Source organism: Gambusia affinis, linkage group LG08, assembly GCF_019740435.1.
Source record: "Gambusia affinis linkage group LG08, SWU_Gaff_1.0, whole genome shotgun sequence".
Lineage (NCBI taxonomy): Eukaryota > Metazoa > Chordata > Actinopteri > Cyprinodontiformes > Poeciliidae > Gambusia > Gambusia affinis.
Genome location: NC_057875.1, coordinates 29,791,147 through 29,805,587, shown reverse-complemented (window position 1 = coordinate 29,805,587; position 14,441 = coordinate 29,791,147). Strand labels below are relative to the sequence as shown.

General features: G+C 43.5%; 1 protein-coding gene across 2 annotated transcripts in view; it reads left to right on the top strand.

Annotated features, from left to right (window-relative positions):
- The window catches only part of cftr (CF transmembrane conductance regulator), a 56,051-nt gene that overhangs the window by 3,152 nt on the left and 38,458 nt on the right, over positions 1–14,441 (top strand). The window contains exons 3-5 of one of the 2 annotated variants that reach the window (XM_044125735.1): positions 3,498–3,609; positions 13,688–13,903; positions 14,011–14,100. In XM_044125735.1, coding sequence (XP_043981670.1) covers positions 3,498–3,609; positions 13,688–13,903; positions 14,011–14,100 — 418 coding nt within the window. The remainder of the gene's footprint in view (positions 1–3,497; positions 3,610–13,687; positions 13,904–14,010; positions 14,101–14,441) is intronic. The other variant, XM_044125736.1, reaches the window with a different exon arrangement.

Genomic DNA, 14,441 nt, shown 5'->3' with positions numbered 1-14,441 from the left:
TCCGTGTGTTTACAGTAGCTGGCCACATGCCATCCTTTCTTCTGAATACATATAAAATATGGGCTGGCATTTGAAGCCAAGTTAGACACAAACCAAACCCGTGTATGCCAACAAACAGCGAGGCAGTGGATGGAAGTTTTATTGATCTCATTCTCCTGTCCTTTTTCTTTCCTACTCACCATTTCTCTTTCTTTTTTCAGTTTTATTTTTTTCTTCCTTGCAAAATATCAGACATTAATTTATATTCTATCTTAATGACAGGTTTAACGTAGCATCAGTTGTTGGAACTATTGGTGGACAAGGATTTTTTGAGGTTTTACTTGCATATTTTTCTTTTGTCTAATGGTTCCAGATTGACCTTGTAGGATGACAACAACCCCCCCCCCCCAAAAAAAAACATAATTTTGGAAGCGTTTTTCTTCCCTTTTACAGTTATCAGATTTAGTTTTTAGTGTTAAACAGCAGCAGCATTGCACATCGACCTTGGAATTGATGGACTCCCAGGGGTGCTTATCACCTGAGTGATGACAACAGACCAGTTAATACAGATGGGTGTTTAAAAAGTCAACCTTAACAAATGTCAGTGTGCCAACAGGGTGATAAATGAGCATTGGTTGCTTTGTTTGTTTTGTTGTCCTGTTTTTTTTTGTTGTTGTTGTTGTTTCACTCTTCTCGATCGGCAAACATTGAGGACTCCTGGAATGTGTATTTACCCTCCTTAAAAGTGTGCTTTTTACTATCAGCCACTCCATCATCCTTTGTTTCGCTCAAGTTTTCAAGCTTTGTGGAATGATTTACTTGAACAAGAACTAGAATGTAGTAAAAAAAATTAAATAGATCTGAGTGCAACACATCTAGTATTTTTACTTCTGGAATCTCACCCAGGGGGCCATATGGGAGGGAAAAGTTAGGACAACTCCAAGGGCCCTTGACCAACAGAGGCCCCCACACAATATATATATATATATATATATACATATATATATATATATAGTTCATAGGAATAGAAAGAATTTTGGGCCCCATTGATTACAAAATTAATCATATCATGTTTTTACAATATTTGTTTTTTGAGTGACTGAGATTGTCAAACATTTAGCATAGGTAGCTTAGGTACAGACTACTGTTTCCCTTCATTTCACTAGCATTTAATGAATGAAGGAAATTTTTTTTAAAATATTCATATATTTAACTTGTCCCTGTTCCTTTTACCACACTTAACAACAGGTGAGTCAGTCAGCAGCAGCTCTAACCTCGATACCAGCATAACCTTTAACCCCTGTCCCAGTGAAAAAGGTGAGCAACACTGTGTCCAATGACAAGCTTGTTAGCATCATTTCAGGGAATCTATAGGGATTTCTCTGTGTCTTTGCTCTTTTTACAATTACGCAACAAAAACAATATGCATATTACTGACAGAAATTCAAACAATATTTATATAATGACAATAAAAAACAGCTTTCTGTCTGGACTGAAAGCTGTCCAAGCAGTTTTACATTAGCTTGCATTTAAATTACAGATATATGTTGCCACGTCCCTCTTTACCTGTCCTTTCCTAAGAGAAATTAAAGCTGTGATATGTAACTTTTATAAAAAAAATTTTTTTTGCACATTTTTTTTCCTGCTATTTATTCATTCAATTGTGAAAGTATGGCATGAGAAATAATCTGTTAAAAATGTATTTCCTCTGCCTTCTGCCACTGCTATCTAGAAACAATCAACCGGAGGCGGGGTTTAACGCTGTCAATCACAATCTCATATGGCTGCTCATTTTCTCTGTCCCTCTCTCTGTGCTATGCTGCTGCTAGGATAGCCTGTTGTGAATGCTCTGTCTAGTTAGCATAGCTACCAATGATGGCAGATTAATGGTTTTCCTGTAACTATAAGCTTTTTCTCTGCCATTAACACAGCAGTGAGTGAGTTGATTGACAGCATTAAGACACACCTCCTACTTCTGATTGGTTGTTTTGGTCGGAACGTTACAATACTTTAGCTAGCAATAGTAGTTCAGGGAAGAGATTTTTTTCACAGATTATCTGTCTCATAACAAACTGTCCGGTGACAACTTTAACAATTATGGAGAAAACATATTTTTTATTTAAGTTATATACTGCAGCTTGAATGAAATGCAACTACATAGAATTTTTTGAGAAGTCTGGATTGCTTCATGTATATTTTGCATGTTGCTTCTGACTGTTGCTCATGAGGAGATATTTCAGTAAGGTAAAACTCATTCTAAAAAATGGAAGTTGCCTATTTTCATACAGCATGCAAACTGCTGCATGTAAAGTCCACTAGCGGTAAATATTGTGATAGTATCAAAGAAAGAAAGGCAGTTGCAAGCCTTTAAAATCTGATGCCTTTTATGGGTCAAACAGACTCTAGGCTCCAGGGGGGCCCCAATTAATTTTTTTGTCATGGGGCCCAAGATTTTTGGATTAATACTGTATACTTTGGTATACAGACGAGTTCATGGTTGCCTATGGCTTCAACAAGCCCAAACCATCGCTCTCACATCACCATGCTTGGCACTTGTGTTATGTTTCAGTAAACATGGCGGTGTATTATGGCCTCTATGGTCTCATCTGTTCATGATCCTTTTTCAGATCCAAATTAGGATTACATCCACTATGTGTGGAACTAAATGTCATAATATAAAATTTTACTGAAAAAACTGTACAAATGAAAATTAAAGTTTCACTGTAGAATTAAAAAAACATTTTTTTTTGTTATTTTTTGTTCTAAATATCTTCTTTTCCACTCATGTATCCATGACCAGAATGAGGGTGTTCACTGTTGCTTAAAAAAGCAATCTGATTGCAAAACTGTGATTGTGTTCAAGTTGTGTTAGTTAGCCCATCAGCAAAGCTATTCAAGCCTAAAATAGCATCTCAATGCTAAACATGTAGCAGCAGCACAGATGTCCCCAATGCTAACGTCTTGTTTCTGAAGAAGTTCCATGAGTGATCAGGAGTTCCTGAATCACTGGAAAGCTGAATGATAAAACAGCACTTTGCAACATTTTGACGGTTTAATGGCTTATAACATTAAAAACAATAAATATCTTTGTTGTTGACCTCTTACGACTTTTTATTCAATAATTTAGCAGCAAAAAGGGTTTTTGAAATCAAAATGCTGCTTCTCTGGCCAATATGTAGTTTCCAATTAAAATGCAATTAATTAATTACAGAACCTGCAATTACCTCTATTAAACATTTTAATTGAATTCTACCACAAATTTTTTACCATATTGTCCACTTTTGTTTCTAAACAAATTTGCTTACCTGTGTTGCACTGGAAGGCCGATATCATCAAGCTACAACCAGTACATGTCAGGAGATCTTGTTGAACAAATTTCTAAACATTTTTCTTTCTTTTTTTTCACAAAAGCAGTAGACAGACAAAAAAGCAGACAAACTTTGCTGCCATTTGTCTGGTAGGGTAGGCATATTGTTCCACTGCTGTTTAACTGTGCTGTAACTCTGCCCATCCTGCAGGGAATGGGACAAAGAGGTGGTGCTGGCCAAAGGCAGGCCCAAGCTGCTGAAAGCACTGGCACGATGCTTCTTCCTCCCTTTCGCCTTCTTCGGTGTCCTCCTCTATTTCGGGGTGAGTTTTGTTTGTAGATGTTTCTTATCACCGATGGTAAATACTGTGCAAACTCTATTCCTTAAAATTGCTGCAAATTTAAAATGTGACACAAGTACCAGATCATCTAGCTCTTGGTATTTATTGCACTTGAAAAAACATGTTTCAGAAAGTGTTCTGATGTTTATTGCCTCTTCCAGCTTCTAAAATTTATGATCCAGCGAAGGTTTTTTTTTTGCAGCGTGGTGTTTTTTTCTAACTGGGAGGGGTACGTACACGCTTCCACTCTGATCTCATGGGGAGTGAACTGGATGGATTTACAACCCATTGTTTCAGAATTAACACACCGTGAAGGCTGGAGAAAACATTAAATAGCATGCTAAGATGTCAAGTAAATAATTTTTATATTATTGCTTTTTATATAATATATATTTAACCTTTGTCACCAACCCACATTCAACAATAGCACCTAAAATCAATAAAATTCTAATTCCATATGACCCATTCCTAATATGCTGTGTTGCCAATTTTCACTGCAAATAAAGCATTAAGTTATTCTCTTGAGACTAAAATTCTTGCCAATTCTTCTTTGCGTAATACCTGCTAGGACCTTAGTTTAGGTCTGAACTTTGACTGGGACATTCTAATTTGTAATGCTGTTAACTGTGCTGTAACTGCCCATCCTGCAGGGAATGGGACAAAGAGGTGGTGCTGGCCAAAGGCAGGCCCAAGCTGCTGAAAGCACTGGTGCTACACTGGTGTGGATGTATATTTAGGGTCTTTGGCCTGTTGGAAGGTGAACTTCCTCTCACATGCCACGGATGGGTTTATTTCCATGATTTTCCAGTAATTAGCTCCATCCATCTCCTCATTCATCATTCCATCAGCTGCCATATTTTCTTTTCGGATTATGGACTACAGAGATGTGTTTGTGATAAGGTTGTTAAAACAAAGTGTGTAAAAGCTCCAGGATATGATTGATTTTGTTGGTACAGCATATTTTATTTAGAGGGGTAGTATGCAACTTTTATTTAAAAAAGTATGTTTTTACATATTTCTTAAAACTCTCACCATGTCGTTACATTGTCCAATGGGACAGATAATCTGTGAAAAGATCAAGCTCCTCCACCTTCTCCTTGAGCTGCTATTGCCATCTGAAGAAATGCGCCGCTGTCAACCAAAAACAACCAATCAGAGCCAGGAGGAGGGTCTTAGCACTGTCAATCAGCCTCATGTACTCGCTGCTACATGTTCTAAAGGCAGAGAAGCAACTTACCATTACAGAAAAACCATTTATCTGCTGTAATCAGTGGCCATGCTTATTACCCTTAGAAATCATGACAGGCTGTGATTGACAGAGGGATTGGCAGTGCTAAGCCTCTTGGCTCTGATTGGTTGTTTCTAGATTGCTCTGGAGCACTGCGAGAAGGCAGAGCAGCTCAATTTTTAGACATATAATCTGTAGTATCTATTTTATATGCTACAGCTTTAACTGCCAAGCAGTTAAAATATGTATATTTCCTCCAACTGCAGATTTTCAGTTGAATTAAAACGATCAAACTTGGTGTCACCCCACTGTGGCTCCACTACTGGGAACTTGTTTGTTTTGTGTCAAGCTTGTTGCCCTGGTAGACAAGACCAATAGCGCTACAGTGGAGCAACAACTGAAGATGACAGGCACGTTGGACTGCAATGTCATTGTCCCAGATATACGAGGGGGACAGGGCAGCAGCTACTGGGTAACTTTGTACAGTGGGAGCTAGTTGTCTGGACAACAGGAATGCTTGTTAGATCCACGGAGGACACTGTGGGAATACAAAGCTGTTCTGAAAGGAGTTGATTCAAGTCAACACATTTTTGCTCAGTTATCCTTTAGACAAATTAATTGTTGATCCTGGTGTCTGAGTGAATTATGAGTCATCTTTTTTAACTGATTACATTCAGATATTCTTTTTTTAATGAGTGTCATGTTTGGATCTAATTTCTTAACCCACATGCAGAACACCACAGGAGTAACAGAATCAGTATAACAATGTTTATTGAATATAGATGAGCAAGTAGATGGATGAGGGTTTCTCCAGGAGCAGGATTATGGAGTCGCTGGCGCACTGAAGGACAACAGATACATGATGAATTCAAGGCGGTAAGAAATGTGAGATACACAGCTATACGGGAACGGTCTTACTTGTGATGATGAGTAATTGCTGCGGAGAGAGGGTAGGCTGCGGGCTCAGGGATCGTCTCCTTATTTACTGGTCCTGGACGGTGATCTGGGTTCCAGAGTTTGGCTCGATCGAGGAGGTTCCGCGTAGCAATGAGGAGGCTGCGGTGGAGGATGGACAGGTAGGTTCAGGTGCGGAGGAAAGCTGAGGAACGGTCCGACTGCTAACTGGCAGCTCAGGGTTTGGCTTGAGATCCAACTGAGGGGATGGATGTGGGACTCGGGCAACCAGTGGGTATTCACCACGGCGTCACAAGGGAGGATAATCCAGAAGACCAGAATGGGCTCTTCACGAGGAGGTCACATGGTGTCACTAAGGAACACCTGAGAACAGGGAGGCAACAAAGGATTGCTCTGAGAAGACTCGTAGGAAAAACACAGAGTAACTCTGGGTGGGCTCAAGGTACCATCACTGGCAAACACTAAGGCAAAGAAGTTCAGTCAGTCCGCTCTTCTTAAACCTCTGGATGATTAGATGATGACTGGCAGGTGCGCTGCACCACAGGTACACCCTGCCCTGGAGGCAGCTTCTGGCGCTTTCTGGTGGATGAGTAACGGAACCACAGACGAACAAAAAGGAAAAGAAAACCCCCAAAAAGGAACAAAACCCTGATAACTAACAGTACTCCCCTCCCCCCCCAACGGTTGCCACCTGGCGGCCAAAAAGAACAAGAAGGAAGTGAAGCATGTTAATCACGAATCAGAGAGGGGGCTTGGAAGGAGGGCACAAGCTACTGGTCTGGATGGGTTTGATCTGGGAGACATGAAAGGTAGGGTGGATGCGTAGGGTGGCAGGAAGACAGAGGCGGACTGCAGAAAGACTGATGACGGTTTCAACTTCAAATAAACTTGTGGGATAGTTTCTTAGACATAGCTTTCAAAGGAATATCACAAGAGGACAGCCAAACCTTCCGACTGAGAGTGTAAGTGGGAACAGGAACCCATTTCCAGTCAGCCAGGTGCTTATTCTGAGCAGACCTGGCAGGCCCAAACGTGTTGTGAGGGTCTGCTGGGAACGTCTGGCGGAATCCCCTGTGAGACGGAGCTTTAACTCCCACCTCCGGCAGAACTTCGAACACGTCCCGGGAGAGGTGGGGGACATGGAGTCTGAGTGGACCGTGTTCCGTGCCTCCATTGTCGAGGCGGCTCATCTGAGCTGTGGCCGCAAGGTTGTCGGTGCTTGTCGCGGCGGCAACCCTCGAACCCGTTGGTGGACACCTTCGGTGAGGGAAGCTGTCAGGCTGAAGAAGGAGTCCTATTGGGCCTTTTTGGCCTGTGGGACTCCGGAAGCAGCTGATGGGTACCGGCGGGCGAAGCGGCATGCGGCTCGGGTGGTTGCTGAGGCAAAAACTCGGGTGTGGGAGGAGTTTGGAGAGGCCATGGAGAAAGACTGCCGTACGGCTTCGAGGCGATTCTGGTCCACCATCCGGCGTCTCAGGAGAGGGGAGCAGTGCAGCACCAACACTGTCTACAGTGGGGATGGTGTGCTGCTGACCTCAACTCGGGATGTTGTGGGCCGGTGGGCAGAATACTTCGAAGACCTCCTCAATCCCACCGACATGCCTTCTATTTTGGAAGCTGAGCCTGGGGACTCTGGGTTGGGCTCTCCAATCTCTGGGGTCGAGGTCGCCGAGGTGGTTAAAAAGCTCCTCGGTGGCAGGGCCCCGGGGGAGGATGAGATCCGCCCGGAGTTCCTCAAGGCTCTGGATGTTGTAGGGTTGTGTTGGCTAACGCGACTCTGCAATATCGCATGGACATGGGGGGCAGTTCCCCTGGATTGGCAGACCGGGGTGGTGGTCCCCCTGTTCAAAAAGGGGGACCGGAGGGTGTGCTCCAATTACAGGGGGGTCACACTCTTAAGCCTCCCTGGCAAGGTCTATTCGGGGGTTCTGCAGAGGAGGGTCCGTCGGATTGTTGAACCTCGGATTCAGGAAGAGCAGTGTGGTTTTCGTCCTGGTCGTGGAACACTGGACCAGCTCTACACCCTCAGCAGGGTCCTGGAGGGTGCATGGGAGTTCGCCCAACCAGTCTACATGTGTTTTGTGGACTTGGAGAAGGCGTTCGACCGTGTCCCTCGGGGAGCCCTGTGGGGGGTTCTCCGGGAGTATGGGGTACTGGGCTCTTTGATACGGGCTGTCAGGTCCCTATATGACCGATGTCAGAGTCTGTTCCGCATTGCCGGCAGTAAGTCAGGCTCGTTTCCGGTGAGAATTGGACTCCGCCAGGGCTGACCTTTGTCACCGATTCTGTTCATTACTTTTATGGACAGAATTTCTTGGCGCAGCCAAGGTGTTGAGGGGATCCGCTTTAGTGGCCTTAGGATTGCATCTCTGCTTTTTGCGGATGATGTGGTCCTTTTGGCTTCATCAGGTCGTGATCTGCAGCTCTCGCTGGAGCGGTTCGCAGCCAAGTGTGAAGCGGCTGGGATGGCGATCAGTGCCTCCAAATCCGAGGCCATGGTCTTGAGCCGGAAAAGGGTAGAGTGCCTTCTCCGGGTCAGGGGGGTGTCCTGCCCCAAGTGGAGGAGTTCAAGTATCTCGGGATCTTGTTCACGAATGGGGGAAGAAGGGAGCGGGAGATCGACAGGCGTCTGCCGTCAAGCGGGCGCTGTACCGGTCCGTCGTGGTGAAGAGAGAGCTGAGCCAAAAAGCGAAGCTCTCGATTTACCGGTCGATCTACGTTCCCACCCTCATCTATGGTCATGAGCTTTGGGTCATGACCGAAAGAACGAGATCGCGGATACAAACGGCCGAAATGGGTTTTCTCCGTAGGGTGGCTGGGCTCTCCCTTAGAGATAGGGTGAGAAGCTCAGTCATCCGGGAGGGACTCAGAGTAGAGCCGCTGCTCCTTCACGTCGAGAGGGGCCAGTTGAGGTGGCTCGGGCATCTGGTCAGGATGCCTCCTGGACGCCTCCCTGGTGAGGTGTTCCGGGCACGTCCCACCGGGAGGAGACCCCGGGGAAGACCCAGGACACGCTGGAGGGACTATGTCTCTCGGCTGGCCTGGGAACGCCTTGGGATTCCTCCGGAGGAGCTGGTGGAAGTGGCTGGGGAGAGGGAAGTCTGGGCCTCCCTTCTGAAGCTGCTACCCCCGCGACCCGACCCCGGATAAGCGGAAGAAGATGGATAGATGGATGGATAAACCTGTGGGATAGTTTCTTAGACATAGCTTTCAAAGGAATATCACGAGAGGACAGCCAAACCTTCTGACTGAATGTGTAAGTGGGAGCAGGAACCCATTTCCAGTCAGCCAGGCGCTTATTCTGAGCAGATGTGTTACTGAGGACGTTGATGGTGGACCTCCAAATGTTTTTGCAGTGACAAACGTGAGGTTGTACAGAGGTGACAGCGATAGAATCCTCATCTGAGGAGAGCAGTGGTGGCTGGTAACCGAGTGAGACCTTGAAAGGAGACAACCCTGTGGCAGCAGAGACGTGACTATTGTGAGCATATTCTACCCATGAAAGAAATTGGCTCCAGTCAGCGGGGTTAGAGGAGGTTAAACAGTGGAGTGTGGATTCCAGTTCCTGATTTAATCTCTCTGTTTGACCATTGGACTGTAGATGATAACCTGAGGTAAAAGAGACCTTGGCATTAAGGGCAGCACATAAACATTTCCAGACTTGTGATGTGAATTCTGGTTAATTTTGTTAGACCGGGTCTAACAAAATCTCCAGGGGAATACCATGTAGTCAAAAAACGTGTTTTATGAGAAGTTGGGCCGTTTGGAGAGCAGTGGGAAGTCTAAGGGGTATGAGATGGTAAGATTTGGAAAAACAGTCAACGATTGTGAGTATTGTCTCACATCTCCATCTACCTTTATTATGGTCTCAAGATATTATACAAACGGCTGGTGGGTAGTGGGAGGAGGGGACAAGGTCTATGGCGCAGTCGTACGGGCGATGAGGTGGTAATGAGAGGGCTTTAGTCTTGCTAAAAACGGGACACAAATTGTGATACTCAACAGGAATAGAAGATAGTTTGGGTGAATCTGCTGCTTCATGGTCCACCGGTGGAGCTCCTGGTGGAACCGCTGAGAGGAGACAAGAAGAATGACAATGAATGGACCATGATTCTATATGCAGGTCTGCCCAATTGATGTGGGGGTTGTGCTGCTGCAACCACTGAAAACCCAGAATTATAGGAGAGTTAGCTGACGGAAAGACAAAAAATTAAATAAGTTCTCTATGATTTCCTGAAATGATCAGATGAACGGGTTTAGTTTTGTGAGTGACCTTAGGTAAAGCCTTCTAGTCTAAAGCGGAATCACGGAGAGGAACAGGTAGAGGGATGGTCTCCAGCAACATCTGCTGGACAAAAGATGAATCGATCAAATTCTGTTCACAACCGGAATCCACTAGAACGGACAACGGTATGGACTGGTTTTCATAGAGCAGAGTGGCAGGTAACAATAAACGAGGAGATTTTCTTTCCTGCAAATGGTCCGCCAGTCTCCTCATATTTTCTGGCGGACCCGGGGGTTTGAACGGACAGGGCAACGGGCAATGAAATGGTCCAGTGAACCACAGTATAGGCGGAGGCGGGAAGTGATGCGTCTTTGCCGCTCTTCAGGGGAGAGCCGTGTACTGCCAATTTGCATTGGCTCAGGTTTGGTGGTATCTTGCAAGTTAGAAACTAAGTTAACGGAAGTGGATACTGGTTCTGAAAGGACAGGATTCCTACCGTTGCATTCCCTGGTGCGAGATCGAATCCTGTTGTCCAGTCGGATCGTCTGATTTATAAGATCTTCCAAAGTCTCGGGCTCATCTAGGGTGGCTAGTTCGTCTTTTATGGTTTCATTTAACGCGTGAAAATAAGCACTCTTAAGAGCGGTGGCATTTCAGTTAGAGGAAGCTGCCTTTATTCTAAAATTGATGGCAAAATCTGTCACTGTTCTTTGACCATGTTTAATTGTCCATAATTCCCGGCAGTTAAATGTTTTATCAGTGTCCTGTCTGAAAACCTGTTTAAACTCCTTCAGAAAATCCTCAAATGTGCAGCCAAAATTAGTGGGGTATGGAAATCGAGCCTCCGCCCAATCTAAAACTCGTCCTGACAACAGGGAGAGTATGTAGGCCAGGGGTCTCAAACTCCAGGCCTCGAGGGCCGCAGTCCTGCAGTTTTTAGATGTGCCACAGGTACAAAACACTGGAATGAAATGGCTTAATTACCTCCACCTTGTGTAGACCAGTTCTCCAGAGCCTTAATTATTCTATTCAGATGTGGTGCAGCAGAGGCACATCTAAAAGTTGCAAGACTGCAGCCCTCGAGGCCTGGAGTTTGAGACCCCTGATGTAGGCGATCTTAGCGCCATCATGGACGAAACTCTGCGGTGAATGATTAAAGATAAATGAGCATTGTAAAATAAATCCCTTGCATTTCTCTATGTCACCTGAAAACTTTTCTGGAGATGGACGACGAATCTCGGAAAACGTGGCACGGACTGGTGGATCTGGATCGGGTGCTGGTGCAGGATTCTGAGCAGCTGTAGGTTGGACAGAGTTCTGCAAGAAAGTAGTTAGTTTGGCTAAGCTTTGGTTGGTCTCGGCTTGTTGGGTACTTAGTTCCTGAAGGGCTGAGTCATATGATTGAATTAGGGCCTCTGGATGATTAGATGATGATTGGCAGGTGCGCTGAACCACAGGTACACCCTGCCTTGGAGGCAGCTTCTGCCGCTATCTGGTGGATGAGTAACAGAGCCACAGACAAAACAAAAAGGAAAAGACAACCCCAAAGAATGAACAAACCCTGATACCTAACAATGAGTGAAGACAGTTTCAGTAACATCACAAAAAGAAAAGGGAATTTTCTTGTTTTGTATCTATAATTCTTTAAAATGTTCCTTGTTTATACAGAACAAGAAATCTTTCATATAATTCTTTGCATATTTTATTGCAAATGATATTGTACCTCAAGGCATTGCCAAATACAGTTGTCTCTTGTTAAAGGATGATATTATTAAAAAGTTTATTTACACATTACCGGTACATAGATTAATTACAGAGACTGCTGTTTTCAAACATTTGTTATATTAATTATGATGGCTTTTTGCTAACTGCTAATAAAAACACAACATTTAAAATTAGAGTATTACATCAAACCAATAAAAACATTTGAATACTGAAATAAAGACTTCATGAACAACATGTTGAATAAAGGTTGCTGTTTTCAAAATGTGTTTTTAATCTGAGGAACAAGCCTCATGTGCCTTGTGCTAATTTACTGAGATGTAGCTGTAGATATGCTAACTCTTTTTTCTGTCTGGCCTTACCTTCAAACAAAAAAAAGTCAAGCAATTTTATTTGTGTTGCACATTTTTAACAGTGAGGCAATTCAAAATGCTTTACATGATTAGAAGCAAAATAAAACAACCAACAGGCAAAAATTATTATGGCGCAAAATAAGGGAAAAATGATAACAGGTTGAAAAACAGAATCTTTCTGATGTTTCAGTTATGAATCGGAGGCAGCTCAAAGAAAATGGGGTTTTAGCCCTGATTTAAAGTAGCTCAGTGCTTCAGTAGGTTTGCACTTTTCTGGAAGTTTGTTACAGATTAGTGGTGGAGACAAACTGAATGCTGTTTTTTCAATGTTAGGCTTTAATTTTGGGGATGCAAAGTAGACTGTAATAGGTAGACCTGAGAGGTCTGGAAGAATTACTCAACAGCAGGTTCTTTAATGTATTGTGGTGCTAAGCCATCCAGTGATTTATCAATTAAATAAATATATTTTAAAGTCTATCCACTAAACTACAGGGAGCCAGTGGAAAGACTTTAGAACTGGGTGATGTGCTATATCTTCTTGTTTTTAGTGAGAACGCCAGCAGCAGCATTCTGGATCAGCTCCAGCTTGATTTTTTTAGACAGACTTGTTACAGTGATCAATGCAACTAAAGATAAATGCATGGATGAGTTTCTCAAAATCTTGTTGGAATATTAGACTTTTAGTCTTGCAAATGTTTTTCAGGTGATAGAAGGCTGACTTTGTAACTGTATTTATGTGGCTCGGTAGGCTCAGGTCAGAGTTAATCATTGCTCTCAGATTTCAGCCTGATCTCTACTTTCTAACTGTCTTACCTGAAGTAATAGATGATGCTGAAACATCCACACATTTATCTGTTCTAAGCATCTGTTCAGTGCTGTGATGGATTCAGAATCACCTGGTGAAATTGTAATGTAGAGCTGTGTACCATTTGCGTAACTAATCTAATATTTTTTTTATAACCTTAACTATTGGGAGCATGTAGATATCAAATAGGAGGGGAACCTTTATGGAACTTTTGGGTACCCCACATATGACTTTTGTCCTACTTATCAGTAGGAAGTCCCTGTTCTTCAGGTATGATTTGGACCAGTTAAGTTTTGTACCAGAGAGTCCAACCCAGCTCTCCAGTTTCTGATAATGTCCAACCAGTTTTTCACAGGTTTTTCACTCATATTTTTATCATAAATTTTGGATACAGAGCTCCAAGTCTTTTAGGTTGAAAGGCCCTCTAGGCCTAATCTTTTGCTATTTCTACAAATTCTCTGTCATATTCATGTCAGGACTCTGACTGGATCACACCAGACTGTTAATAAAAGCTGAGGTATGAAAAAACATGTTGGTAAAAGAAAAAGAGTTGATTGTCAAATTAAACTGGTGGTATTGAATGGAGGTTTCACTGCAGCCTCTAATACCCTAAATAAATACACTGGAGATGACAGAAAATGTAAAACCCTGGACAATTGGCAGACTTTGAGTTGGGTGTATCTTTCAACCATGTCAATCAATAATCAATCTCAAGCATCAGATCAGGCATCTCTATTTCACACTGGTATGTTTGAGGCAAAATAAGCAACAGTAAACTGTTGAAGTGTCGCTGTATCGTCTTTCCTTTGCAGGAGGCATCCAAGACTGTGCAGCCTCAGCTTTCAGGTCGCATTATTGCTTCCTTTGACCCCTTCCATGCTCCAGAGCGAAGTCAGGGGTACTACCTGGCCCTGGGGCTCGGCCTCCTCTTCACCGCTCGCTTCATCCTACTGCAGCCCGCCCTCTACGGCCTGCATCACCTCGGCATGCAGATTCGCATTGCCCTCTTCAGCCTCATATACAAAAAGGTATGAGAAGGAGATTCCAGTAATCCTTCAGTGTGACAAACTTTCCTTCCAAATTCACTTATGATTGTTGAATTTCAACTAGCAACCCCAATTTTTACTTTTTTCAGACACTCAAGCTGTCCAGTAGGGTGTTGGATAAGATTAGCACCGGGCAGCTTGTCAGTCTCATGTCTGCCCACCTCAACAAGCTGGATGAGGTAGGAGAAAAGAAGGCTGCATTTGAAATAGAAACCATTGAAACATCCACTCGTGTTAGAATTTGGATAATTGCTTATTGTATTTAAATCCATCCTAAATGTAAAAGTTGACAACAGGTCAACAGGTCTCATTTTTATTATGACACTCAGCTGTTGTCTGTTTTCTGAGAATGAGAGGACACAACATAGAGTCAATCAAGTGTTGGTCCATAAACGCTGCATCATGTAACCAACTTAACAGGTTGGAAAATAAATGCGAGGCTATGCTTAACAGCTGAAGGGCATGCACAAGTGTGTGTGGTGTCACCTGTGCTGTTGGGGTATCACCTGGACATTGAATG